General features: G+C 40.8%; 1 protein-coding gene across 1 annotated transcript; it reads right to left on the reverse strand.

Moving 5' to 3' along the window:
• Positions 1 to 306: 306 nt before the first annotated feature.
• On the reverse strand, positions 307 to 24,879 carry LOC146382602 (RNA polymerase II elongation factor ELL). The gene is made up of 12 exons (XM_084933370.1): positions 24,729 to 24,879; positions 21,896 to 21,943; positions 12,397 to 12,524; positions 10,775 to 10,929; positions 8,568 to 8,809; positions 7,812 to 7,936; positions 6,303 to 6,417; positions 5,038 to 5,494; positions 4,504 to 4,567; positions 3,956 to 4,127; positions 3,795 to 3,839; positions 307 to 3,503 (listed from the first exon to the last, which is right to left on the reverse strand). Exons 1-12 carry the CDS (start codon positions 24,864 to 24,866, stop codon positions 3,393 to 3,395), a joined length of 1,800 nt encoding a protein of 599 aa, XP_084789496.1. The 5' UTR covers positions 24,867 to 24,879; the 3' UTR covers positions 307 to 3,392.
• Between the last annotated feature and the right edge of the window lie 1,009 nt (positions 24,880 to 25,888).

Here is a 25,888-nt window from a genome sequence, read left to right on the forward strand (position 1 = left end):
CTTTTCTTTCCAAGCTCCTTAGACTACAATGACCTGGATGACTGAGAACCTTCACAGACATACGTCTAACCCAGTACTAGCAAGGTGTATCTAATAAAATGTCCAGTGCATATTGATTGACATGTCCGAATACCATCAATGTGACAGTTTAGTGGCAAATAAAAACACCGTAATGATGAGAAATTAATTAAAACGGGTCGGTTTAAAAGTGTTATGTGTTTTTAAAAACAAAGCGTCTGCTGAGAAACGAGTGGATCTGTTCAAAAATGGAGCAATACTGCCCTCTTGAGGAAGTATGACGCACTGTTGAATTGAAAAGACCTTTATTTTTCAATTTCACCGAGACAATACACATTTTTCTTGAAAGCTTTTCTCAAGAGGATGACATGATAACGCATCCACAATCAAAAATTGCAAAAATATATCCTGTTTCCCTTTCATCGTACTTGGGTTTTGCTGTGTAAAGAATGAACAAACTATGCAGAGATGAATTCAATAAAAGAACAAACACAGAACATAATAAATACATTTGCTCTCCTAGCTAGATCAAATGCAGTGATTTCTAAAAGAAGAAGAAGAAGAAGAAAGGGTCATTTCACATTTTATCATGGCTTTTTTTTTTTTTGCCAGGACCAAATAATATGTGGAAGTGGGTTGCCAGGTTGGAATCAAAGCCAAAACATAAAGTCCAGACTGTTCTTTCAAATGCACATGTGAGCAAATATCAAGCAGCTTCTATAATTTTGGAAAAATCCAGCTTGTCATAACTGGAATAGTTACGCATTTCAAAAGGCATCTAAGATTAACTTTATCAAAAAAAAAAAGATGAAAAAAGCACTTTGAAAAGTGGCACAGTGTTAAACTACAAATTTATAAATACTGCAGCCCCAAGTTTCCTTTTTCCAGAATACCGATGATGGTTATATGTAGATTCACTCTGCTCTTTGAATGAAAGGCACCTTTAGTAGTTAGCTACTGTGACAGTACAAAAAACAGACAGCACTTGAAAAGCACCTTAAAAAAATCAAAGGTGTGGTTTGCCAAAAACACATTTAAACAAATGGAACATTTATCTTCATGATACTGTGATTTTGCCCAGGAAGTTTCACCTCTTCTACGGTTTATTTGATCATTGTAAAATGTTCTTATTTGTAAGTGTGAAGCCCTTCATTTAATAGAAATAGTTAAATTGCGACTTTAAACTCTCGTGATCTAGCTGGTGCTCCATCCTGCCAACAGTAGAAACATTTTAGTACCTTTCTTGTGCCAAATACAAATAAACTGTTTTGTATTTTTAAGAGCCCCTTGTGCTTTATTACCACTGAAGCATCTGCTGCTTTTTTCTAGTACCAGCACAAATGCTACGGGTGTTTATCGCGTATTTGCTTGGTTGCTCAAACCAGTAAATCTTAAAGAGATCTGGTCCTGAGAAGATAACCAACCAGGCACATTAACTAAAAGATCCCTTTTCTGTGTACTGGGGCTTAAGGAATCTAGTTCTGGTAATACTGAATGTCCAAAGCTGGTGCTTCCTGGGTTTACAATTTTCCCCTTCCCCAATCATCAATGCAGGTAAATGTATCTTTCTTGGAAACTTTCATATGTGCCGAGACAGAGGAAATGTTACTAGTCTAAAATCCTTCAAATATATCAGAGTACTGAATGAATTAAAAAGAAACAAAAAAGTGATGATTGCAAAATAGCAAAAGACCCCACCGTCTATTTGCACTGACAGAATCAAGAGGACCTTGGTTTTGCAATGATTTCTGCAAATATTCCTCCTGACAGTGGTGCTTGCTAGGATTGGACGTGATTATCTGACAGATAACGAAACGACAAATGAAGCTAAAAATACAAAAACAACACAGATAAGACAACTGCTGCACAACACCTATCCAGTAACTGAGCTATCCTTCAAACTAAAAAGACATTTACAGAAACAGTCTGAGCTGGTTAAGCAGCGACAATTTCAGAACTGGGGTACCAGGATTGTGGAAATGTCAGACATAATGTACATGTCAAGGCAAATATTGGCTTCATTCTATCATTTTTAGCCACCTTTAAGATAACTGTTGTTAGTATAGCTACACTGATGCAAATGTCCAGAGAATACTGAAATCTGATCTGCTTATTTGCACTTTAGGCTAATTCAGGTGAAATAAAATGGCAGGTGGTGGTTAAATGAAAACATCTAAAAGTCTCGCCAGCAGCCACTAGAGGTCAGTCTGCTCCTTACATGCAGCCGAACCAGAGTGGTTTGAACTTAGTGAGCGACCTACAGTGCCATACTCCCTGTGGGGTTAACAATTACACAGTAAAATTTATAAAGGCTTTGCTGTCGCATTCAGCAGAATAATATCAAAATGTAACTCCCACTCAAGTGAATTATGCTCTCACCCCATTTTTTTTTTAAATAACCAAGGTGTAAACACAGCATGCTCATGTATGTCAGTAAACCTGTCACAAAATAAATTGGGAGAGATTTCTGAATCAATAGTTGTTTTTTTTCCTCACTAGACACTAAAAGGCAGTTCTTGGTACTGTAGGCTACATGTGGGTGAAAGTGACAGAAACTGTGCACAAGCACTTTCTCAAAAAACCAGCGTTATAGCACTGCGAGGAGTCGTTTTGTGGCATTTCAACATTTCTCAGAAATGAAACAGGATGCTAGCAGAAAGCTACAGGACAAAATCCATCATTGAAAAAGCCTAAAGAAGCAGATTTTAAAGAGAAATCGACTTTTCAGGGTCTCAATCCTGCAGAAAAGGTGTCTTGTGTTGTTGTTGTCTCGTCGTAATGAAATATAAATTAATTAGTAAATTATGATCTAGTCTAAAGAGAGAAACTGTTCATGGCACGGTCCTATCGCTGTCAATATGGGATCTGATCATTGACTGATCAATCATCATTTGACTTTCTATCAGCAAAAAGCGCATAAATTTCTCTATTTTTAAATATAAAGACTTTAGTAGCATTTGTTTCCCCTCTAGGACTGATTGTACCATCACTTTTAATACTTAAAAATCAACACTTTTTTTAAGGTTTTTTTTTTAGTTCAGATGGGATAAAGGAGAATTTTTAGGCAGGAATGATCACACCCATTGGCTTTCACCGTGTCACGTTTTACAGCAGAAAGAATCCAGCGGCAATCACAGCTGTAAACCAGATGGTGTCAAAGGGTAACATCGGATCATGAGTCCGTGGACTCGGCCCGCTTTTTGGGAAAAAAAAGAAAAAGAAAAAAAGAACCTCGCTCCTCGATTACATCAAGACCAAGGAGTAAAGTGAATAGTGTCTCAGCGGCTTCAGGACCCATCCGGGCAGTCTTTGGGTCCGTTACGAGTCTTTTGGTCCAGTCGTATTACACCCTGCCGAAGGGCCGAGGCCAATCACTATGAGAGTCCCTGCGCTCTGTCGTATTCTGTGATCAGGCCTTTGATATGCGACAGTTTCTTATGGAGGTACTCGCATTGCTTTTTCTCTTCCCGATACCCAGGAAACTTCTGAAAGAAAGAGGAAGAGAGTCCAGTTAGATGTTGTTGGCTTCAACCTGATTTTATGAGAAGATGCTTATCTTTGCTTATCTCTGATTATCAGTAGATAAAGAATTTTTAAAAAGAGCCATCGATGCATATCAGCAATAAAAAAAGGAATGGTTTGATATGAAGATAACGTGGCTAACATATCTTAGATGATATCTTGAGATAACTCTTTTAAAACCAGAATATGTTGTTGTGGTTCTTGCACACCACTGAAAAAATGTGTTTAGATAAAAAAACAGCAATAAGTCTTACTTTTTTGTACTTGCGATACTTCTGTAGTATTTGTTCCTCCATAAGCTGAAAAAGCAAATATAAGAAAAGGTGTTAGTGTGCCATATGATCTGATCTGTTTTCTATTGCGGTGATTTACAAGAAACGGAGCAGCTAGAGTAGCCTCCAAAACCGGACAGTACCTTGTACTCTTGTGTTCCTGGAGAGAGAGTGTTGATCTTTGAGCCCAACTGAACAAACATCTCTGTTATAGCCCCAATCCGGTCATGAAGAGCTCTGTATTCATCGTACTCAGCGCAGAAGTCCTCATTATACTTCTGACGCTGCTCCAGCACAGTTATGGTGCTGTATTTTCTAAAGAAAAGGAAGGAAAGAGAGGAAAACATTGACATTTTTTTAAAAGCCAAGAAGCAGAGCCATCGTTTCCTGTGTTTCCAGTAGGTGGCACTGCACATTGGCAGATTTCAAGGCCCGAAATGTAACTGATTACAGCCTAATATGTTGACCAGATGTACGAATAAAAAGCTTTTTTTTTAAGTAATTGTCAGGGAAGCTTTGTGGCATGTTATTTAGATGTGCATTTTTTCACTATATATAAATATTTTGAAGCTGAACTTCAACAGTCAGCCAGACTCTGAAACCTAAACACCTCAGTGAGAGATGAATCCCTTCTAAATCTGGTAATATGACATAAATAACAAAGCCGGACACAGAACATATTTAATCTTACGTTAAATAATCAGGCAGATCCTCTGCTGTGCCACAGCTAACAGGTGTTTTCTCTCCCTCATGGCCTGTAGATAGGAAAAACACACATCGAAAAAAGGTTAAAGCGCACTGCCAATGCAAATGTGATAATGTGGCCATCATATCAAGGCTGACGGACTCATTTATCTCTGTGTCTGATAAGATTTCCGAGCCGAGGCAAGCGGTGACGCCAGCAGCCCCGAGTAGGAGGCAACCGCTGCCTGCTGACTCGCTCGACCGTAGGTCACACAGCTGTTCCACAGTCAATCATCAACAGGCTAAAGACAGGGTGACAGTGTGCGAGTTTTAACCGCTCATCTAAAATCATTAAAATTGAGAAAAATATATCGATTTCTCCTTGTGGTCTTCCAGAAACAACATATATAAAATATAGAAATTCTAACAGCTGAAGGGTTTCGTGGCCTGCACAAATAAGACTATGATGATTGGTGGCTGAACAATAGGAAACGCGGAGGGTGACAATAACATGACATTTTATAGTTTTATTGCTCTTTACCTTGGAGATTTTCTTGATTCTGCTTCAGGTCTGGGCTAGTTTCTATCCAGTCTGCTTTCAGGCGTTCTCTTTCTTTGTCTTTGTGTTTTTTGGATCTTTTCTTTTTATGTTGGCTATTGGTGAACTGCTGGTCATTGCACATGGAGGTTTCAGTGTGCGGAGGCTTGGCGGTGGGTGCAGTCGGAGCTGCTTCAGTCCTCTCCGCTTTGGGAACCGTGGATGACCCGCTGAGTTTGTGTGGTGAGTACAGACCGTTTGGGCTCCCCTGAAGATGATTGTTGGTTTTGTCAAACTCTGTTTTAATGTGTCCGCTAGAGTTTCCATGACTAGAGGAGCTACGAGCCCCATTGGTGCCAAAGTCAGCATAGGAGGGCGACTGCAGAGGCTGGCACTTGTCTAATAGCCTTTGTCTTTTGGGGGTTTGAATGTTGGATGGGTCCAAAGCTGATGGGCGTTTCTGGGGGAAAAGAAAACACAAGTTTGCAAAGTATGATCAGAAATATTCTTCTTACTTTATGGTTGCTGTTTTTTAAATTCATTTTAATTCAAAGATTGGCCCATTTCAAATTCTTTTACATCAATAAAAAGCTACAGCAAGCAGCACTTTTGCAAAAATTCCACAATATGAGACGATTAACAGTCAGGCTCTGGCTCAAAGGGAACAAAATCATCTTAAGAGCATAAATTCACACATTAAATTTGTTTAATTTTAGATTCACTGTGGATGGGTTGAAGGCTGCTTATGTGAGAAACGTGTTGTTTGATGTTTTCTCTGCCGAGACTAGTTACTTGGTGGAGTCTGGTTGTTAACAATTGCTCCTTGCCAGGACACAGTCTGGCACATAAACATGTTAATCTACCCAGATCCAGCTACATGTGCTAGAGGGAGAAGTTCGCTGTCAAGGTCTTGAAGGAGAAAGGAGCTTTCAGCTGCAGTTTGGTTAAGTTTAAGTAAACAAAACTTCAAAGTTTAAGAAGAAACAACAGCATTAACAACTTTTTAAAGAACATAAAAGAAGAGCATAAAACCTTGAAGGCTAACTTTTCCCTTATTTAACATAGAGGATACAAGACTGGTGTCAATTTTTCCATATCGCTCTGGGCAAGAATGCCCAGAGCGATATGGAAATATGCATTTCCCTAAATGTCAAACAATATCCATGTTTACACGGTGTACTGTGAATCTGCATAAGAGGAAATTCCCTGTCTATTCTTAGTCTAATAAGACAGAAGCAACAGGGGGGGAAAAAATTACGTTGAATTACCACAGAGAGAGTTTTGGCAGGACTGAGCTGTGAAGGAGAATCCCCGGGAGTTTTGTGGAATGAATGGTTGGACTGGGGACTCTTCAGCTGGCTGCTGTGGAGTGGCTGAAGCTTCCTGAGGAAAGATTGAGAACACAGCACCTTCAGTTGGACAGCAGCTTCAAGGTAAATTGCCTGTGAAGCTAAACAGGAAGAGCCAGTATATAAGTCACAACGTTTTCTTTGGCAGATTCCTGAGCAAGCACATGAGAAATTATCATTTACTTTGATGTGGAGATGACAGCCTTTTCAGAGAAGCTCTAATCATCAACCTTACAAAACTGCATTTCTCTCCCTCCTCGTTTTGCTTTTTGCACGTTTCTGTGGCACAGTTCGTGTCTTCGGTGATGAAATCCACAAGGGGGCAACCACAAAGACAAAACACAGGCCGGCGTAAGAACAATAGCAGCTGATTTAACCTCTGTAAGGGTAAACACTATTTTCTGGTAATCTGCTTCCTACAGCTCCTTCCTCAAACAGATGCCATTGCATAAAGTCACTTCCCCCAGTGGTTTCAACCCTCTTCATTAATGCGCAGTGCAGTTCAGAACAGATTAACATCAAGAGGTACATGAGAGTAGTAAGAAAGCCTTCACAACAACAAGGACCTTCCCCAATGCACGGATAAACTACAAGGAAGAAGCGTACAGTTTGCACAGTTTACAGTATGTGCACAGCGTCACAGCTTTATCACACTTGGCGAATCATTCGATGACTACAATTGTAAGACTTTTACACTCAGTGGGGGTGGTGAAAAAAACAAGGGAGATTGTGCAATCAGACAACAGCACTTCTTCCAAAATTCTCACGAAGCACATGGCCTGCATGTTGGCTGGCAGGCTGAGGAAATGCACGAGGGGTGGAAGCTCACCCTCAACAGCTCAGCCTTGCAACTCTGAGCGCTCCATGCTAATGCCATTTGGCAACACGGCGCAGGGAATATTTTTCGGCGCTTTGATGTGTCCATTAAGCGATTCATCAGTGCGGAGAAGTAGCTCATTTAGTAGCTCCTCTTTCAAAATGATCACAGCAGACTTCTACATCAATTCACTGGCCTTTCGGTGTTAACGCCAGCACTGTCACAAAGCATCTATCGCTTTCTTCTAGCCTTATCTGCCTACGAGAAGTCTCTGAAAATCTAAAAAAGAACTTAGGGGTAATGGACATATGCTTAATTTTATGCTGCCAGTCAGACACTTATATTCGTGTGATAATGGACTAAACCCAGCAGGCGGTTAGTTTAGGATAATCTCCTTCCAGCGCCCCAGTTTTTGTATAAAAAAAAAGAATAATATATTAATTTGTGAGATGCCAGTGGGTGGATATTTTATCTTTACGCTGAGCTGAGCTGGTTGTTTACCCTGTTTCAAGTCCTTTTGATAAGTTAAGCTAACCAGTTGTTGGTTTTCTAAAACATTTTGCTTTTTAAAGTCTCTCAATGGAAAAAATACCTGAAAACTTAATTATCACCTGATCAAGAGTCGGTGGATGAGCTGCTTCTCCTCTTCTAGATATCCAGGCCATTCTCTCTGGACGTGTCTGTAGAGCTCATCCTTCAGAGAGTAGCTGTGGTCTTTAGGGCTCAGTTTAGCAACCTGAAAACCCCCAAAGATTTCAGTCAATCCACAGGAAAAAAGAGATTGAGTATAAAAATAAAATAGATCCAGCTGCGTTGGGCTTTATGTGTAAGTAAAAACAAAAACTACCTGTGTCTGATAAACAGTTTAACCCTAATCCCGCTGATACAAATCTGCCCAAACCAACCACTTTCAATTTTGAAAGTAGTCAGATCCCAGCTGGAGACAACACGCCCCCCCCTCCTGTCAAAACACAATCTTCTCGTCCAGAGATAATTAAAGCAGAGCCCTAATTACAGCTACCAGCGGCGGCACAGTCTCCACTCGATGATTGCAGTGGGACACTCAAACATTGTGAGCAAGCACAGGAAATATGCCTGAAAGAAACTAAACTGACGTCACTTTCTTTTTTTTTCAAGCACAGTTTTTAGCTGCATAACACTAAGCTAGTTATAGCGGGTGTATAAATAGTAGTTTACTAGTAAATTGCATGTTGGGCTTTTATTTATGTTTGCATGGTCAGTCTTTAACCTGATAGGAAAAAAAGCAGCCTGGTTTGTATTCACCTGAATTTTTTTTTTACTTGTTGCATTTGAGGAAATTTCTCATTGGGCAAGGTGTTTACATAGCATTTTACCAGATATCTCACCTCTTCCAGTACTGAGGTCAGGTCAGCCTTGTCCTTTGGAGTTGCCCGCTCCCTATCCAGCCACAGCAGCAGCTCGGGTTTCCTGTAGGGCTTTAAGGCCAACAGATGAATGATGCGATCCCTCAAAGGCCGGTGTGCCACAGGGCTGGGAACCAGGCTCCTCTTGTTGTTGGGGGAGTGCTTGTTGTTGCTATCTGAGCTTGACACCAGACCTTGTTTCCGCTGGACCTTCACACACTTGCCTAAAGTCAAAACAAAGCAGCTTACTTTGATTAGAGATAGGAAATTAAAAGGTTATCGGTGTAATAATCTCAGGCTGATGAAAGGCAATACAGTCGCTACCCTGTACAAAACTTACAGATTATAACTGATCTGATAACAGGATTCACAGTATCCTGTAATAGCGCAGCCAACATGTTCGGGCTAATCCAGTCCTCAGGCCAGATATTCAAATACAACCTGGTTTTGAAAGACCAACCTGTGAGGGAGTAACTGTCGCCAGTCCCCTTAAGTGTAATGCACATGCACGACTTGCAACGCTCTCATCCTAATCGGAAAAATCAGTTTTAACGTGTAAATAATTTAAACACTGCACTCTCTGCACATATGCAGAGGCAGTGTTCTTTAGAGTGGAAAACAGTGAGTGGGTTAGATAGCACGCTTAGCTGCTGTGTAAACAGGAGAGCGTTTAAACTAAAGCAACTAACAGAGAGAACCTTTCTCAGTTGGACAGCAGGCAGTGCTTATGGATATCTACAGATTGTAATCTCATTATAGCTGTAACACATGCTTTGAGGTTGCTGTAGGTCAAACGCTAACAGTGCTTTCACGGGGACAGTGTGGCAGACTGTGCTGTATGTACAGAGGATGCTTTACAGCACAGTGATAATGTGAAAACTGCTGATATTTACACTCTAACAGTAATTTGCAGTTTTGGCAGTATACAGTATTTCATGCTTCTTGCACAAGCTTGTTCCAACAATTTACCCATGTCGTGTCAATTTTAGGCAAATATCCACCCTGCTCTGAAACAACCTGTAGTGCAACTTTCCAGCAAGCAGCGACTAGAGCCATTGTTTCACAGCAATAAATTAAAGCAGCGCTTCGGGGAAGTTTTAAGATTCTCAAGGAAGCTTTGCTGACTTTCCATTGTGACCTACTAGAGTTTACACGCTTTATAGTGCGGGTATATTTCCACACAATTACCAAACAGCCTGAGAAGGAATTGTATGCAGGAAATGGCTCAATTTATTTTTCTTTTAAGACTTTTTCAAGCTTCCGAGCACCAAAATGTGTGTACTACTGAACATAACTAAAGATTAAATCATACAATACAGTCCAAATTATGTACATTTTTCTATTGTAGCCTGCATTTAGGAGTTGATGTATAGACTCTTTTTTTTTCCTGTACAGTGTAACATTACTGTACCATAAAAAGACGGCAAGTTACCGCAAAATAATTGTGCAGTCTCAACTGCATGCAGTGCATACTGCGATCCATTTCTTTCCCTCTCTGCAGGAGTGTCCAGGAGATGGCAAGGTACGTGAAAAGACATGTTTAACTGAAACTGGATATTCTGTAACTGCACCAGGATGTCTCCAGTGGTTTTTGACATTTATTATCTGAATACACACGTAAAAGCCTCAGAGGAATATTTCTGTTTTCTTGTACAAATCATAACCTAAGCTAACGCTGCGCTTGAATGCCACTAGGCCTCAGTCAGGAGTCAGGCACAGATCACTACAGGTTGTGTGTGTAAATATCTATTTAGGTGTTTTTGGGAAACATATAAAATGACTAACGTTTCAGTTTATGTAATTACATTTTAGACAACTTCACCAGCATGAGACCTGTTAGCGCATACTTTGTGCAAACTCAATCACATTAATGATGCTGGCAGGGAAACTGGCAAAGTGCCTGAGCAATCTTGTCAGAATGAAAGCAAGAAGAAGAAAAAGGTTTTGCTTTCACATGAGTAACTGCAACACGGCACTTTGATCAATTATGTGATAACTTTATTTTGTGATAGCACCATATGGTAATTATCAGAAGGATTAAATGTTAAAAGGCGGTGGTTTCAAGGCTTTTCGGGAACATAAAAAATTCCAGTTATCTGTCCTTGATTCCTAAATGCCTGAAGGCTGCTGTGTAAAATGAAGTTGGAAGACACAAGAAAATATCGATGCACGTATTGTAAGAAACGTACTTGGGCCCGGCTTGATCTCAATTGCTGACCGGCTCCAGATGTCCTTCTCCACCTGAGACATGCGCTCTCGGGTCGTCTGATAAGAGTCGTCTGTGGCGCAGACTGTGATCTTGTCTTGAATGCTCCCCTGGCCCTCCAGGTGATCCCTGCCCTCCCTGTGTAAAGAGGGAGGGAGAATTAGGAATTCTAACTGTCACCCAGCATTTTTTTCAGACACCTTTGGGTGCTGGAAAATACCAAAATAAGACCAATATTTTCATTTTTTTTACTTTTTTATGTTTCCTAAAATGTGATAAATTCTAGACTACTGTGCAAAAAACCTGATTTCATTTACCTACCTTTGTTTACTTTCTACAGTTTTAACTTGAACACATGTCTGTTATTTGAATTACAGTGTTTTAGTAACGATGAAAATACCTAAACACTTACTTGTAGCACATTTGTAAATGATCAACTCCTCTAGGATTGCAAGAAATCGCAATCAGAGTAATATCACCACTGGCTAAAGACGGAAAAGTTGCCAGCATCAATGAATGAGGCATCAATGCGGGAAGCACACGCAGACGAGATGTTTGTTTATTTGTGGTTTATCCATCACAAGCTGTTCGATAAACTACATTTTTTGGAGATATGTTTCTTGGAGATATTTGAGAGAGTGCACGCGGTGAAGCCGAGTCAACAAACAGCAGTCATTGTGCGGCTGTTTTTGTGCACGGCCTGTGCTGTGGCCGGGTTTTCCCGCGCTGCATCACATATAAACAATATTCCTTAGTCAGATAAAGAGATAGTGAATCATTGCTTTTGTACATATGTATATTTAGTGATGTAAATCTTTCTCTTGTGTCTGTTTCACCCTCGCGGAGCGTGGCAGACAAATAAAGATAACATTAAACTTGCTATGCCACCTTGAGTGCAATTAAAGCTTCCCAGCAAGTATTCAAAATAACATAACAAAAGGACAAAGAGACAGATAACCCCATCGCTGGCTCACCAACTTGTTTGACTACAATAAAGTCGCAAATACTATTGCAAACAAACATACTGCCAACCCTTTGTTCCCTTATGCTCTCTCTATTGAAACTGTATGGATCTATCCACGCACCGATGTTTACATCTGACATTTGGTAAGACATAAAAACATAGAGCTGATATCTTTGCTTAAATTCTATGTGTCATTCATTTGTCACTTATATCCCATCCATTCGTTTTAGCAAAACATCAAATGAACAACTGAAAGGAAAAAAATCCTGTCATTGTTTCTCCATGACTCTGTGCCAAGTTAAATTCTTTATAACAAATGTTATGAAGGCTTAATGACTGTATTTCTAACAAGCTGCTCTAATATAACCTTTTAACAAACCCTTTAACCTGGCAAAGCATAAACACTACTTCTCTGTTTTCAGTTACGTGTGGTCACACCTTTGAGGTCATGGTGGCACGACAGCCTCTGGGTATTTTTGTAGTTGAATAGAGCCTGACGGTGATTCTCTGCCTGTTGTGGTACTATTACCAAAGAGAGAGGCCACTGTTTGGCCTGGTCCTGCGGTCTCACTCTGGTACCAAATTTACTACAAATTCCATTTGTGGTCGACTCTGGAAAGAGTTATGTGTGTGTTCCTTACCCTGAGACATACTGATGAATGCAGTCGAAGCTGGACTGAGGCTTGTCTTTGCTGTCACTGGATAGGTAAAATGAGAAGACTCTGAATCCATCTGGAGACTCGGGGGTCGGTGCGGGGATCTTTACGTACTATCCGAGACAAAAGAAACAAAAACCATGAGTTTTAAAAAACATTGATTTACAGAGTAAAGAAATGCTTATGATCAAACGTTTAAAAGCCGGTCCTTGGTAATCATTAACAGTTTGACAGTGTTCTCTGACATGCTTGAGCGTGTGTGTGTCTGCGTGTGCTAGCATTGCTAATTTAAGAGCCGTGTTATGCAACAACCATGTTTTATCTCCCCCAGATATAGCCTCAACTCATTCAGTGATATCGCAAAAACACTACCCAAAGTAAAGCAGCCAAACTTACAAACTTTGGGGTTTATTTTCCTGATCTCAGTGACACCTAAATAATCTTTTGTTTGCGGCCCATAACAAGAGGCCTCCCAGGTCACGTATGATGACCTTTAAGTAGTCACAAGAAGAGCCTGTTCGCGAGGCACAACATAACAAAAGCACAGTGGACAACCTTTTCACTCCGGCGATAACCTCTTCTGTCACAGGCTGTCCACGGCTCTGTTCCAACAAACAAGCCAGCAGGTTGAAGTCTATTACTGTTAGAAGCCTGTTACATAAAATGACCTGAAAACCCACTTCCACTGAAAGGATAGTTCAACTTAGAAAGGTAATATGTCCTTTAAAGCACACTGGGTAGTGGCTCTCTGCTACACTGCCTGCAGCTGTGTTTCAGCCTGAAAATGGGCAGTTTGGCACTTTTGTTGATAGACTGTCCTAGATTCAGATGAAGCCCGTGATTATTGCCCATGCTTTGCAAACACGAGTACGTGTTCACTGATGAGTAGGACTAAATGTTGTTGTTTTTTTTTGCCTCTTCAATGGCAGATCCAGTAAAACTCCTCAGGCCAAAGCATGCAGTAGTTTCTTTAAGCACAAGTCTCAAGAAAAAACAAATGTCAGTCAGATGGACTTCTTTAGTTACCGTTCATGATTGATTGATGATGAGCTGACTGAGCTGAGAGCGCTGTCCCCCTGGCAGATGTGGCTGGCAGGACTATAGCTGTCACAAATGCCCAGTCATGCAGCAAAGCCATAAGCACTTTTTTTTGCAGCAGGGAGCCAATGAACAGCTCTTCTCCTCCACACCCCTCCTCCTTTTCTAAAAACCCAAGGCATGCCATTCACCCCACCCCCCATCTGCCCCCAGCTTTCCCTCATGCACACCCATGTCAACACAAAACGCAAAGCAACACACAAGGCCGGGGACAGTTGAGACTCACAGCTGACCATTAATTTTGACCTATTTATGTCTGACCGTTAACATGAAGAGGTAAAGCAGAGCCCTGCATATGTCGGCTTTGCTTTTTCCCCCCCTTTAACAGTAATTAGAAATGATCAGCCAGAGAAGCATCAAAGTGAGCAGGCATAAGAGGCGAGGCACGTCCTCGGGACCTTTTACTTTGAAAGAGTAAAGTAGTGGCTGCCACGACCAAAATTATAAGTCAACAAAAGTCGCAAATTTGTTTTTAAAATCAGGGTACGGCTAAACAAAGGCTTTGGGATAAAGTGAGGTTGCACTTGCACATTTAGCATTGCAATACTGCCACCACGTCCCCTTTTTCAGTCACTATGAGTCCCTCCAGCCATGCATTAGATCTGCCTGTCACCCCCATCGGTGCCACCTTGCACACTTCACATTCTAATTCTAATCAATGTCACTTAGGTCAGACTGTTTAGAGGTCGCCCCCCATTTCATTCACAGCTTCCTTTTCAAGCTTCATAACCATATGTCTTTTAACCCATTAGTTCCCACTTCCTGACTTCTCGAGGAGAGCCTTTCTACGTAGCCGCAGGATAACAAACTTTAAAGCGCCAGACGACTATAAAGCCTGAACAATAACCATAGCTCAGTTTATTTAAATATCACAAATTTACAACAAACGTCAACCTAATTGTAAGGTTTGTATTGTAAGGTAAGCTCATACAACATTAGAGACAGAAACAGCAACCCAATAACCCCTATGACCAAGCACATAGTGACACAGATGTTTTACACTGTGCTTACTTGCTTTCTTATATTATCAACTAAGAAGACCGGTGACACTCATACCTTAGAATATATATGAAGCTACAGCTACACCAAGTAGCTTGCCTACGTTAGCAATAAAGCTCAGAAAAGGAGGCAAGAAAAGAGAGATAATGTATCTATAGCTAATCAGCAGCAATTGTGGAACTATCACATGACCCACTGTCTCATAATTCCAAGAAAAGCTATCAAACTATATCAGACAGGAAACAGTTAATCATGAGAAAAGGTTAGCTGGTATCAGTTAACTTGTAGAGGCTTGATGACACCTCCTCTTTGCTTTGAGAAAGCGGGAGATCTGAAGAATATCACTGAGTATGCAAGATTAATGCAAGCTTGAATATCAATTTATTTATTTATTTATTTGTTTATTCAAGCAGAGCATTTGGAAAAATATTACAGTTTTTCATTTAACATTTTAAGTCCAACAGCTTGTTGTGGCAAGTGAGTGATATCATGGATATTTTCATTGTGGAATATGTCCAACTAAATAATTGTCTTGCACTTCTGTGAATAAAAAACAGAGACCAGGAACTACAATTTTAGTGCAGAAATTCAACCACCCTTTTGTTTTAACCTTTTTTTTTACATTTCAGAAAATAAGGTTTGCGAGGCCACGACAGATCATGATGAAGCGCCCAGTAAGGGTAAGTCGCACTGAACCTAAAAATGCGAGTCATTTACTTGAAGAATTTAGGAGTCACTGTCTGTTATTTTGTAGACACATCTGCAGGCACTTGTCCTTTACAGCCAACCGTGTATCTGCGTCTTTGGTGCCTCCTGAGTTTGAACAAGTCTCAGAAGGAACGTGCACAAACATATGCCTAATATTATTTCTTCAACTGCTCAAAAATGACTAGAACAACACTGCTGCTACTTTCTTACCAAAATTGATTGTTTGAACAATAAGTTTTTTGTATGTTATCTCGTAAAAGTTTAGAGCACTAAATAACCTTTTTCTCTGACTTGTTACCTGGTTAAATTGCTACTTTTTTGCTTTATACCAGCAGCAACTAGTAGTGCTGAAGTATCAGCAAATACAGGTTTATCTGTTTATAATTTTAAACGCTGCAGAATACACTAATTATCACAGTCAAGTGGACTTTTGATGTGCTAACTCAAGGATAGAACTTGCACCAACAGGTCTGTTATCCCGAGGCTGCTGTCAGTCACGTAGTAGGTGTAGATTTACATAGAGACGCTGAGTCATACACATATGGAGCTTTGGCCTGATCCCCTGAGGCCGCCAGTGTGTGTGTGTGTGTGTGTGTTGTCTTTTTTGTCTTTTTTTAGGCAGAGGAACCTTCACACCCTGACGGGTCACACGGAGGGAGAGAGGTCAAATATTTGACTGTTTCGGTGGAATGTCAACAGAGAGGCTATTATCAGTCAGAGCTCAACGCTCAACGCTGAACAAACAAAAATACAAACAAAAAGAAAATAAACTATCCAATCAAAAAAAAGAGTGTAATTGGAAATTGGTTATAGAAGATCCACACACAGCTTTTATATGCAGCTACTAACTCAGAGATAAATGAGTAGCTAACATCAAAGAAAAACGCAGCTTCATTACCCAGAGGTCACTGAAACAATATTTACTTCTTCGTGTGCTTGCTGCTAATGACTTTTCATTTTAGTTCAGTACTAGTGACAAACTATCTCTAAACATTTTATTCTAGGGGGTTTAGTTGTATTAGGAAAATATGTCAATTGAATTATTAAAAATGTGCTGTTGAATGCCATTTGAATAATTTCTGACTTCTGTCTTGATTCCTGCTGGAAAAAGTTCATAATTATGGAGATAACTATTAATTCAGGGTTACTTGTCCGGTTCAGAACGTGGCAAAGAATTCATTAAATTGCTTATGTGCTACAGTATTCCAATTATGATTGTCGAGTCCTTTAATCTGACGATTAATTAATCAAAGAAAAGCTTAATCTGGTATTACTATGATCAGAGCGTGCTATTAACACGTGTCAGTTTAATATATTTGAGCAGCTTAATATTAAGAAGCACACAGCAGTGAGAGCTGTGTGCAGCACTGCTTCTCATTATTATGGCGAGAGTAAAAGTTTAGCTGGCGGACAGTTACAGTTCGAGCAACAAAAAGGCGATCCATAGCACCTTGTCAGTGCGGCCCCCCCATCGAGCGCACGGGCTAGTACAATAACTGCCTCTGTGGCTGTAGCCCAGACACATCTGCTACTCCAGGCCCTGTGAGCGGAGATGTCAAATACTTTCAAGCTGTTTTAAGGTGTGAACTGGACTGGAACAGAAAACCTTGGCAGGGGGCTCAGCAGTTGAACAAGGACAAAGGGCACCGATGGTGATGTCCTTGTAAAACTTCATCTGTAACTCCTCGAGCATGTTTAAACTGCTCATCTTTGATGAGGTTAAACAGAGTTCTTAACCCTGTCTTTGTGTGACAAGAGCGAGGGGGGGAAAGGGATCATTAATGAGATCTACGTTTGCCCACCTCTGTGCTACGCGCAAGCCAAACATCTGCAGAAAAAGATGAGAGGATAGTTTTTCCTTTCTTTCGTTTCTTTGCTCTGCAGACGAATGTGAGGAGGCCAAGGTTCCCAGCTCTGGTATTTGGCATGGTGGCACTGAGCAGGCGCCTGGATATGTGATTTACTCTGAAGCCTTTGCCTCCTGCCCCTGTCTGTACTGACACTAGTAACCATTGTCTTCTCATCTGAGCCTACTCAGCCATAGCTGCTCTGTGAGCTGCCCATCTTTTGTTCTAGCTTCTTCCCCCACAAAGCTGAGTGCAATGGCCTGTCGGGCCGCCTGGATTATTCATGAACAGCAGGGACGTGTGGCTGTGTGTGTTGTTGGGTGGTAAAGGGAGGGATTGGGGGTTTGGGTGTGTGCGTGGAAGGGATGGGGGTGGCGTTGACTCCCAGTAGAGCCAGTGCATGAAGGATGGCCCTAAATAGTCTTCCTTTAGGAATGTGTATCTCAGTAGAAGAGGGGGATGGATCCTGACTGGAACTAGTGTACTGGTTACGTTTCTTTTTAAAAAAAATACAGTTTAATATATGAATGTAACTTAAGATTGACAGTAATAATAAAACAAATGAGAGGAATTTGTTATTAACATTCATTTGTTACAGTGTGAGCAACATATCCACTGTGACAGTTATTAAAATCAAAATTACATACCCTCAAAGATTCATTTAGACCTCTTACAGTGTGAACTGAGCTTTCAGTGAGGGTGGATGGATGTGGCGGTGATGCTTGAGGATCTATTCATCGAGGGGGGTTGGTAGATACAGGAAAAGCAAAAGAAGCGGGGGTGGGGACTGACGGGAGTTGTTGTGGGGATATGGGGATGGGCAACTGTCGAGCAACCCCCAAGGTACTGCCTGTTATGCCAAGCAGAATCAGTCTTTTTCCAAGAAGCTGAAGCTAATCTGTCATCCTCAACAAACGCTCCCTATCTCAGCACCCCTGACACCCCCACCCCTTCTTTTAGGTGCCTTCCTCTTTACACACAGAGGGATGGAGACGACACTTAATAGCCTTCAAATGTAGAAGAGCTAGGCTGCTGTTTTCTCTCAATACAATATGTAAACTTCCCAAATAAATAAATAAAATCTATTACACACACGCAGATTGTGTTATTCTGCAAATGTGTTCCCCTTATAATCCAACAATCCACTGCAATCACTCTGCTTACACTCCCATTACTGGACTGGTAATCCTATAACAATTCCCTGCCTTGAAAATGAGGTAAAACGAGCAAATAAACATTAAATATCTCCAAAACTTTCAAAAGAGATGAGCTGCAGGGCTGTCATTTTGCAAGAACTGGAATTATCACCATACAGGTTCATACTTCTGACTTAAGCCACTTTAAGAACCTTGATTCTGGTGGCATGCAGCATGACCTACAGCGCAAATCATCCCGGAAAACAGTCACATAATCTGATGAATTTCTTTGTGGAACCACGTCTCAGTTTCTGGTGCCTTGCAGATATTTTAGTTAATAATTTATGGTTGAAGGCTTTGCTTGTTCACTTTGGGGATATGGAGTATAATTTAACAACAAATAAAATCTAAATCTGCAAATCGGTTTCAGTGGAGTCATGCATTATTTCTCAGTTTCCTAACAAGGCACTTGTGTCTTTGGAATGTAAATAAACTACATAAAGACGCAACACGAATGCAAAACTATTTGTGTTTCTAATCCTGAAAATTCTGTTTGACTCACTTGCACGTTGCCACCTTATTGCCTGCCCAGCTTGAGCCACTGATTCATCTTTTCATCACTCTTGTAAGCTTAAAACACCGGTGTTCTTCAAAAGAAGCCAAAGAATACAGTAATGACAGAGAAGCTAACTAAAAAAAAGTCCTCTTTAACCCTAGGATCTCATGGGGCTTGTTCTAAAATATACTGTATGATCTAAAAATCCCAACTGCCTCTGCACAAACACAGTGGGCCTCAAACGGGCAGAGAACAGAGGAACTTTTGCTTCGCTTAACACATCTGGATGAATAGAGCGGCGTGTGCCCTTTCAGAAACACGTGGGACAACTCTCCCTCTCACCGCTTTGCCACTGGGAGAGGACAGCTCTCAACCACATTCCTGTTATTGTTATTCTAATTAGGTCCCAGAAAAAAAGGGGGAGCGAAAAAAAAAAGGATGTGTGGTGTGCATGCACACATACACTCTCCCACAGTGGAAGAGCTTATTTGCAGTATGAACGCGAGGCGAGGCAAAGTGGTGCGGTGACAGGGGAATAGAGTCAGAGCAGCCATGTGTGAGATAGAGGCCCTGATGTCTTGCAAGGATTCAGCCAAGGCATGGGGTGAAATGGCACAATAATCAAGAGGACAGGCAGGAGGGAGGAAGCTAACTCTGCCTTCACACGCAGTCGTCGTGAGGATATCTTAAGAGCACCTCTGCATTCCCCCTCATCCAGCGCCACTGTCTGTACGTGACAGCTGTGCACATGAAAACAGAGCCATAAACAAAAACAATTACTCTGGCAACTCCAGTTTACCGTTTATGCACTGAAAAGGTAATAAAACCGACGTCACAGGTGACACGGCACATCGCACACGCGTTTAAACGAAATGGCAACAACAGACGTATTAGACTCATCAAGCCTTTTTTCAGGGCTGCGGTATAACATCGAACAACTCTACACTACAGCTTTGCAGGATAATGACTGAGATTTCTTATAAATGTATGAAAACATAAAGGTGCGCGCATTTAATTAACAAGCAGCTAACCTTTACCTATCAGTAGACTTTAGCATGTATTAAATAAAACAAAGGCCAGGTTCTTTTCTTACTAAATGGATATACGTCATGCCAACAAGCAGGCAGCATTGCCAGTAGCACAGGAAAATAAGCACTGGGATGTGAAATTCCAGACCATGGGAACCCAGACCAGCTCCGAATATATTCCTTAATCCTAGTGATGACTTTTAAGGAATCCAGAATGTTTCTTTTCAAACTCTCTTCTACAATGTTCTTATTGATTCATCAAAATATGCCGTTTTTCCTTTTTTTTTTTTTTTTTTTTTTTACCGTTTTCCACTCACTGCTCCCAAAGTATTGTCATTGATCAAACTCACTCACTTTCCTTTCCTCCAATAACATCCAGTTTTAAATCTGTTTGTCCAAATTAAACAAGTAAAAGAAGGGGTTAGCTAGATTCTCCTGTTTTTTTTATAGTAATTTGTGTTTCATAGTTGCCTTGAACACCAGATTCAGAGTCCTGTTGTGTCTTTCATTGCATGATTACAAGCTTGGCAGACAATTTACAATAGTAGGGCAGAATGCCGCAGGGACAGAGGGAAAAGCAGCCGAAAACCTCAGCGTGCTATTTCTTGATAGGAACCCTGGCCCCTGATACCACGCAGCCCTGGACTGACGCCAGGACGGTGATTTGGAGAATTCTTCTGGTTTCTGCGGCCCTGGAAGTGCCCTTTTTACAGGAAACGTGACATGAGCCAGCAAGGACAAACATCAGAAAGAAGGCAGTCGTGGCTTTTGTGATCAAGCTCTACAGTTGGCAGCTGTCAGCAGACGCATGACCTCTTGGACCTCATGTTGCTTTTGGGGAAAAGGATATGATCCAGCTAACAGTTATCTAGCAAGTGGAAAGATAAGGGGGACATCTACATCTGTGATGGTGAAACCCTCCAACCGACATAGATACTGGATGTACTCTTGGTCTGTTATGTGCCAGACTGCCATGTTAACCAGCATCCTCCCCCCACTAACGGCTTAATATGGCCTCCCCCACCACCAATGGCTGCCGCTACCTCATTAATGCCCAATCGTCCAGCTCTGGGACTATTGTCGGAGGGGGAGGGAGCCCATGCTTGAATTCCGCAAAGCAATTTGAATATGTAATGTGCCAGCCAAGATATAATCACCAAATCCTATTCAGTGATTAAAGCACACTTAAATTGCACTCACTTAACATTGCTACACAGAAAGATGCAATAAGCTGGTTAATCTGCTGCTGGCTTTACAGATGTTCCTTTACATGTTTACATTCATCATTTGCACTTTGAACATATTTTGCACATTTTCTTGGATAAAAATTCCTCCACTTGTTTACCACCCCTGCTCGTCAGATCTTTCATGTCTGCGCAGAGACAACAGGCGTAGAGACATGGGGGCTCCCTGGGGTTTGCCAACTCCCCTTCCTCCTCCCCCCTCCAAAAACAAAGCCTCCCCAGTTGCAAGCCTGACCCAGTAACCTGGCTAGCAGCCTCGGGGTGTAGCACACCCTGTCTTAGGGCCCATGTGAGCACACAGGGCTAGCATTTGTGTACAGAGCAAAGTCACTTTCGTCAATGCAATCGGCTCTTATGGGGATTAGAACAGCTCCTTTTAGACAGGGCTGATTGTGTGGTAAATGTGTAGAGGCCTAGCAGGCAGAGCTCGGGAGGGTGTAATACTGGCCGGGCTAATCTAGCCGGACACAGGCATCTTTCTTTACAGTCGCTTCACAGGAATGGCCTCTTACTTTCAGCACCAAGCCATGATATGTATCTGATTTCTGTACATACACGTTTAGAGAAAGAAACATTTGACACAACTTATTATGACTTGGAATATGACTGACACCTTTCCCTCAAACTGGGTGCACTGACTGCTGTTATTTTCTTCATAAAACAATTCAAGGCAGCAAAACCCATCGACCTATGACAATAAAGTCATCCAAACATTTGGAAAATCACCACCTCTTCAACGATGTGTTCTTAAGAATCATATAAGACATCTTCCAGAGGAACTGTCATAAGCGTGCTCCACAACAAATCAGAAGTAATTAGAGCATTCAGGTTCTCAGACATTAGCGGGAGAGTATGCAAAACATCTTACCCCTTGGCTCCCCTTGAAGCAAATCGCTGGCTGATTTGATAGTGATGCCTGAGGAGAGAGAGAGAAAAGGAGACACTGGTCAGTGATTGAATCAACAGCTCATGCATTATGAGTAAAGAAATGCCGCCATTGTTTCTAGATAACTGCCGTTTGGATTAGGGAACTTAAAACGCTAAAATGTTGCCATCACGCCCAGCTGGTCCGCTGCTCAGATGCTGCTTGCTTTAATCAGAGGAGAGTAATGTGAGCGTTAATCGTTCCATATCCTGCAAAAAACTTTGCTCATGTCAGTCGGCTGGCCGAGCGCGTTTGTGCGCGGGTGTGCGTTTCGGCTAATTTCCCCTCTAAATGAATAAAAGGCTAAAAAGCAGATCCCATAGGAAAGACAAAGTACGCTCTGAAACCAATTATATGTCTTTGAAAAAAAAAGCACTTTTACAAGCCTGCACTGTGCTGGAAATACTGTACTGCTCTCCAAGACCACAGTGAAACCTGGCTTAAGCTCCTGAACACAATATTGTTTCTCTCCCAGCTAAATGATAAAGAAATATTTGAAAAATCCCTTTAAAAATGAAGCCTGCTTTTGAGTCGACACGACTCTCAGTAAATAGCTGGAGACTGTTATCCACGAAACACAGCTTTGCCTGTGATTGACAGGGCTCGTAATTTATTATTAACAGCTTTGAGAAATGTCTTCCCTATTGAGTATTGTTTTGATTTTCTTCATAATCCATTAGCTTTTAATATCGAATGGAATAATAAATATTAAAGCACATAACACAGCCGTAAGGCTAAGTCTAACTTGTTAAAGGTCCAGATTTGATCACTTACTCACTAAAAGAGCCGCTGTTTGACAGAATTGAAATAATTGGTTAACTGAAGTGCTTTTATAACACGTAACTAGTGGTTTTACAAATGTCAACAGACTGTTTATTTATTAACAATTAGCAAGATTTCTTTGAGGGGGTTGCCAGGTTGAGGAAAAGCCCTCTGACTGATGTTTATTGTTCTACCGCAGTGGCATTTAAACCACATTTATTAACAACTGCAAACATGACGGCTTATTGGAAAACGAAGACTAATGGGTGTTTAGTGACGGCTCGTCACATTTAAATAAAACTAAAGGAATTTATTACAACTTGGGAAAACATAAAGTTGTTACTGATTTGTAACTTGAAGTATTAGTAAAAATGTTATTGACCTTTAGTAAAACCACTGTTGTTTGCTAAAATGGCACCCATTACAAAGAGCTGCAGATTAATTCATCAACATAAAATAAGCAATTGTTCTTATTCTTATTTTTGAGCAGAAAGCAGCAGTGGTTTCCTTGTTTCCTTAAATACCTGCTGGTTTTTGGGTAATTGTGATTTTACAATAATGTTATAACAGTTGTGACAAACTGTTATAACATTATAAAATGGTTTAGTGCATTAGATCTTCAGCTACAGACCTTATGTGATAAGCTTTTATAGTTTCCTTAATAAAATAATTCTCTAGCTTGTGCTTTACAAAAACACATGTATGAAAAGCATAAATAAATCATAACTAGTAACAGAAACTCTCAGGTTGCGGCTCCTTGGGACAACATCTTTCACAGCTCGGTGGGAGACCAGCAGTCTAAAACCGTATTTACTATGGGTGGTCTCTGACTTGGAAAACTTTTGCAGTAACCTCTCCTGCCTGCCTGCTGTGGCCTGGGAGAAGCTGTCAGGTCTATGAGCTCTGGAGTTTACTCTGCTTCACAGACCAATGAGCTCCGGAGATGGGCAGGCGTCCAAGCGTGTAAAGGCCAAAAAACAATACACAAGAGCACAGCAACAACTTGCAAAACCGTGCCACACCGACCCAATGCCTACTACACAGCTGATCCACCGAGTCCCAAATCCAGAGTTAGTTTTGGGCTGTTGTCTTTTATGGCCCGTGACCGGAAATAGACTTGTTTTGATGGTTAAGCAGGAAACAAACAAACAAGAAATATATTTAAGCAAATATGACTTCAGTCATAACTGGGACTAACTGTCTTATCGAGCATTGCTCTGGGAAAGACAATTTAGACAGACTAAATTATCCCGGTCTAATCTAATGGACCATAAAAACAATAAAGCAGTCTCCAGATTCGGAGCAGTCGAATAATTTGCTTGATAGCTTGTTCATTAATTTATTCATCAGAGCGGAATAGACAGGGGGAGAAAAAAGCCTTTTAAAGAACATTTAATGATCGGCAGGGACAGTAAGTAGTGCGCATTTGGAAACGCAAAGCAGAACTTATGATACCAACAGAGGACGGTAGTAGTCCCCAACCACATTTTGTTTATAGGAAATCGCCTGCGTTTTCCCATAATCTAAATGTACATATATTTTTAGATCTAGTGTACTGACACACGAAAACAAGCCCAGGGGATAACCACAAACCTTTGCCATAAAAGAAATCTAATACGTTTTGGTTTTCAAGCAGATTACGATTTGATAACTTCTCATTTTCTGTTCAAAACAAAACAAATTTCTCGGATTACAGGAAAATTCAGTCACCAGAGTGAAATGATTTGCTTGTTATAATCACAATAAATCATGCTCAGCCTGCCTTTTACTGTAACACAGCCAGAAGAAAGTAACGCAGTACACAATTATCTACCAAAAACGCTTTTGTCGACGGCATTTGAACCGTCTGTAATCGGGATAAGTGGGCAAACTTCACAGTTTTCTCCCTAAAATAAGGAACTGTCTTATTTTCATGCAGGTCCCGGAGTTGGGAGGCGATTCAAAAACAAGAAAACATAGAGAGGAAAAAAGACACACAGGCTCCAAAGTTGGTGAACCTGATAAATTGTCTTACCTTCAAGTTCTGGTAGGCTTCGAGGGTCCGGATCGCGGTGTCAGTGAGCTTGACGTGGTACAGAGTTTGATTCGGGGTGTTTTTGTTGATTTTAGCACAGGAGAGCCCATACCGATGCTCCTGTCTCAGCGCTGCCATTTCTACAACTGAGAGCTGCTGCTGGCGACATTCTGCCTGAAACGTCACCGAGGAGACGACCGTCTGTGGGCGGAGCTAACACACACACTTACAGGAGCACGCACGCACGCACGCACGCACGCGTACTTTCGCTTTCGAGAAGTTCCAGTCGTCGGACACCCCGGTCTCTTTTTATCTGCTCTTTGATCCGTTCGCGGTTTGGGGTTTGGTCGAAGTTAATCTCATCCACCGGGGTTTTGGTAAATGCATGTCGTGACTGTTTGCAACGTTAGAATAAGGTAGACTATAAAAAGTTACACCTGATGGGATGTTAGCTGTAATTTATGTTTAATTTCTGTAGCATATTTTCGAGTTTTAACTGCAGACAGCAGACAAGTATAATAAATAGTTAACCTGCCAGTCCTTCATATCCTATCGTATCTATCTCTCTCTCTCTCTCTCTCTCTCTCTCTCTCTCTCTCTCTCTCTCTCTCTCTATATATATATATATATATATATATATATATATATATATATATATATATATATATATAATTATAGCTATTTCTTGTCTAACAGTGGCTACAAGGAAACTTTAAAATTTGAATCATTTTATTCAGAAAATCGTCATTTAAAATTTAAGAAAATAATACAATATTTATTGACGTGTGAGGATCTGGAACCAAACAATTTTTTAAATTATTATTATTATTATTATTATTTCCTTTACATCTGGCTAAAACTAAAGCAAGTATTAAAGAAATTCCAAACCAAACTCCTTACATAAAAACATGTGTGGCCTATCTTATCTCCATATGGCAGAAATCAAATAAGCACTTTCATTCATTTCTTAACAGATAACTTACTTTAGCTGCTGATTAAAGAGCACAGCCAGCTCTTATTTACGTATACATATTAGCCAGTTCTCTACTTGAGGGTTTACAAACTATTTTTGAAATAAAAGTGTGATCATAAACCACTTAATAGGGTGTATTTTGCAATGCTTCAGATTTTGGTATTGCTGTGTTGATATGGTAAAATGA

This window comes from Perissodus microlepis, chromosome 7 (assembly GCF_051167445.1).
Source record: "Perissodus microlepis isolate ML-2025 ecotype Zambia chromosome 7, ASM5116744v1, whole genome shotgun sequence".
In the NCBI taxonomy this organism is placed as follows: domain Eukaryota; kingdom Metazoa; phylum Chordata; class Actinopteri; order Cichliformes; family Cichlidae; genus Perissodus; species Perissodus microlepis.